Raw genomic sequence first — 3,831 nt, forward strand, 5'->3', positions numbered from 1 at the left:
CTCTCTCAGCTCTTCCTAACGCCTGATTGGTCCAACAAGAGGTGTAACTCATCCTCCATTTCCTAGGCTATGTCCTCTTCCTGGTTGCAGCCCATGAGTTCGGCCACTCTCTGGGTTTGTCCCACTCCAACGACCCTGGTGCTCTCATGGCCCCTGTGTACTCGTACCAAGACCCAGACACGTTTGTTCTGCCACAAGATGATGTCAGAGGCATCCAGTCACTTTATGGTCAGTATCATAAAATCCATGTTTGAACAAACTAGCATTAGACTAAACTTCTTTCAGAACCTATCCATTATTGATTCCTGAGATTTAATGTAATATACCATCTATTCTCCAGGCAAAAATGAGGATCCAATTCCTCCTGGACCAACTGCTCCCCCCACTCCTGATGTCTGTGATTCCTCCCTGGTCTTGGATGCTGTTGCCACGCTACGAGGAGAGATGTTGTTCTTCAAGAACAGGTATGGTAGAAGCTTAAGTTTCCTTTAATTTGAAGCTGGAGTCAATGATTTACTTTGCAAAAAATCTGCTCCAAGATGTGCCTAATGTTTGTCCATGTGTTTCTTTCCAGATTCTTCTGGCGTATTTACCCCCAGAGTCACACCCCTCAGCAAACTCTCATCACAAACTTCTGGCCCAACGCCCCTGACAGTATTGATGCTGCTTACGAGAGTCAGCAGTCAGACAGAGTCTTTCTCTTTAAAGGTATTTTATTTCTGTCTTTGTTGACTGATGGTATTTTTATACACAACCCAAAAGCCTTTACCCAAATAACTACTTCAAACTTTTTCTTGTCAGGTCGTCAAGTTTGGGCTTTCAGTGGCTATGATCTGGTACGGGATTATCCCAAATCGATTTCCAGCTTTGGTTTGCCCAAGAACATCAAGAAAGTTGATGCGGCCCTCAATGACCCAGAGACTGGCAAGACTCTGTTCTTCGTTGGCAGCAATTACTACAGGTGTGTTCAAGCAAGACCAGAAATCATTTGTAAAATGTTGAATTTCTAGTAAAGTCCAAGAAAGTTGGGAGTCTGTTCTCCTTTTCCAAGCAACGATCTTTCATGCTATTTGATCAGAAATAATGACCATATTTTATCTTGTCCTTTTCAGCTATGATGAGACTACAAAGACGATGGACTCAGGATTCCCAAAGCGAGTTGATGAAACCTTCTCTGGAATGACCAGGAAGGTGACAGCAGCTTTACAGTACAGAGGTGAGTCGCTTCCAAAAGCACACGATTAATGACATGACGAAATGACTGCAGTGATTCTGTTCAGTCCTGTTCATTTTTCCACACTAACACATATCATCTCTGCTCTGCAGGTTTCACCTACCTCTACAGTGGACCCTACATGTACGAGTTCAGCTTGAGGACGGGGCGGATGCTGCGTCTGCTGAGAAACAACCACTTCCTGCCCTGCACCAACTACTAGATCAGCTTTTGAAGAAAACCAATGAAGGTTCAATTAATTACAGGATTCCATCCATAATTCATGATAGCACCTATTTATACTGTTGTATTGTCCTGTAGTTTCAGGTAAATAATGAACCTTTATATAAAGTGTATGTTTTTTTATTTTATTTTATTAATGTTCATGTATAATGTTAATGTATAATGTTAATGTATTATGGTTTTTATGCCAAAATATTTGTTTAAGTTATTCTAAGTTAATTTTTATTGTAATTTATTTATATTATTTGGACAGTCCAATTTTGTGTGTTATTTACTTTTTACAAGTTAATTTATTACATTCATTGTACAAATGTGACTGCCTCAACAAAGTAATATTACAAATAGAATTACATAATAAAAAATGCTGTTTTTTGTATTTTTATAAATTCAGTTATCATTTAAAACCAACCAATTTCTTCGTGAAAAATACATGACCATGCATCAACTATAACTGACATGTTATACCCAAATTGAAGTTGTACGTTGTTACATGTTGTCATTCAGCAGGTCGTTTAAATGAAATAAATGTGTTATGATCAAATATGTGATTCTGATTGTTTAATGAGTTTCTATAAGATGAAACAGTTTCATTTGATCAGTTCAACAGAAATATTCAAACTTGGATAAAAGTTCTTTTAAATTTAGTCTGAAATATTGATCCTTGATGTGGCTGTAAACATAATATATAAAATATTTGACTTTTCCACCATAACAAACATAAATAACACTTTGCACAGATGACGTTTTTAAAACAGAAACGAGAGCCTGATCAACTGATTTTGCATTTTATTCGTTTGCCGAGGCGTTAACTTGACTCATGAAACTTGGAATCAAATTACAAGTTTGAGTCACAAGTTTAATAACTTTAGACTTGACTTGATGAAATCACAAGACTTGACTTGCATTTTTACACCAATGACTTTTGACTTTCTCAGGATTTGAGTTGTTTACTTTGAAAATACTTTATATCCAATACCAAACATTACAACTGAACTGTACCTGTAGCGTAAGCCAACTTGCTGAATACCTCTGGCCTATTATCAGCATTTCCTCCCTCCTCCTGTCGCTGCAACTTGAACTTTGAACTCCCTGTTCAAACTGCTTTCATTTTGCTTCCTATGAAAACACAAGAACAAGCCAGTGGTGGTGAAGCCTTTTCACCCAGCAGAGGAAGGCGAGCGTAAACTGAAGGAATAAAAATAAACAAAGAAAAATCTGTACAACCAAACAAAGCATAAGCTTTGTGTTGTTGGAGCGCAGTGAGGAAACTTGGGCCCCATGACAAAAAATTTAATTGGGCCCACCAGCTGTTACAGTATCTAGAGTATTTGACCCATAAAAAGCGGCACAATCTTAAATGCATGCAACTGCCTTGCTTTCTTGTCATGACAGTTTGTTATGACACAGATAATCTGTGAAAAAATTAATCTCCTCCACCTCCTCCGTGACCTACCACTGATGACTAAAGATTGTGATTGACATCTCTAAAACTCACCTCCTGCCTCTGACTGATTGTTTCTAGAGAGCAGTAGTCTGTTAGCTTAGCTACAGACTACTGTTTGCCTCCATTTCTAGTAAAATGGAAATTGCCTCCATTTCTAGTAAAATGGAGGCAAACAGTAGTCTGTAGCTAAGCTAACTGTGCTAAATGGTTGATAATCTCACCCAGTCTTGTTCTAACTGCTGGCTGAACGTCACAGTCAAGCGCGCCAAGCAGGAACGAACCATTTCATGCAGATCCAGAGGGGTGTTCAGGGCAAATATAGATGTGTGCTTTTTGGAAGGTGTAACATTTAATTTATGCTGATAAAAACAATTTTAAAATCACGATATAATTAATTTTGTAATTGACAGGGCCCCAATTTTTTTTCTATTTCTATGAAGAAAAAAAAATAAATAAATAAATAACTGTTTTATGGAGGGCCCCCTGTCGGTCAGGGGCCCTTGGAATTGTCCTAACTTTTCCTACTTCACGGCGTCCCTGTCTATGCAATATTATCAAGACACTTTTAGTAACATTTTAAACACAGATTTAACCAAATGTCTTAAGGCTGATCCTTTTGCAGTTGCGTAGACATTGATGCGAGAGCTGTCAACTGTTGTTTTAACATTGGTACAGAATGCCAGAGCTGCCACAAATGTGTGGCAATGAATTGGATGATAAGGTCAACTCAAAATGCTCTGAAACAGAGTCTTTTATTCTTTTTTTTTATTTTTTATTTTAATTGGGTTGGTTAGGATGGGATGTTGTTTGTTGCGTTCTAAATTTCACATGCAAAATTTATGCTACAGTTTACTTATTAAATAAATGAATTTGTATTCACAGGGACCAATACAGATCTGGATTTGTTAATCAGGAGGTTCTGAGGAAATCC

The 3,831-nt window shown here is 37.8% G+C and overlaps 1 protein-coding gene across 1 annotated transcript; it reads left to right on the forward strand.

Moving 5' to 3' along the window:
- Positions 1 to 62: 62 nt before the first annotated feature.
- Positions 63 to 2,134, forward strand: LOC103132926 (collagenase 3-like; the record flags this gene model as incomplete). Its single annotated transcript, XM_007544691.2, has 6 exons — positions 63 to 228; positions 341 to 464; positions 575 to 708; positions 802 to 961; positions 1,113 to 1,216; positions 1,327 to 2,134. Coding segments are annotated over 6 exons (798 nt in total), but the record flags the coding sequence as incomplete, so codon positions are not given.
- Positions 2,135 to 3,831: the final 1,697 nt, after the last annotated feature.

This window comes from Poecilia formosa, unplaced genomic scaffold, assembly GCF_000485575.1.
Source record: "Poecilia formosa unplaced genomic scaffold, Poecilia_formosa-5.1.2 Scaffold1567, whole genome shotgun sequence".
Classification (NCBI taxonomy): Eukaryota; Metazoa; Chordata; class Actinopteri; order Cyprinodontiformes; family Poeciliidae; genus Poecilia; species Poecilia formosa.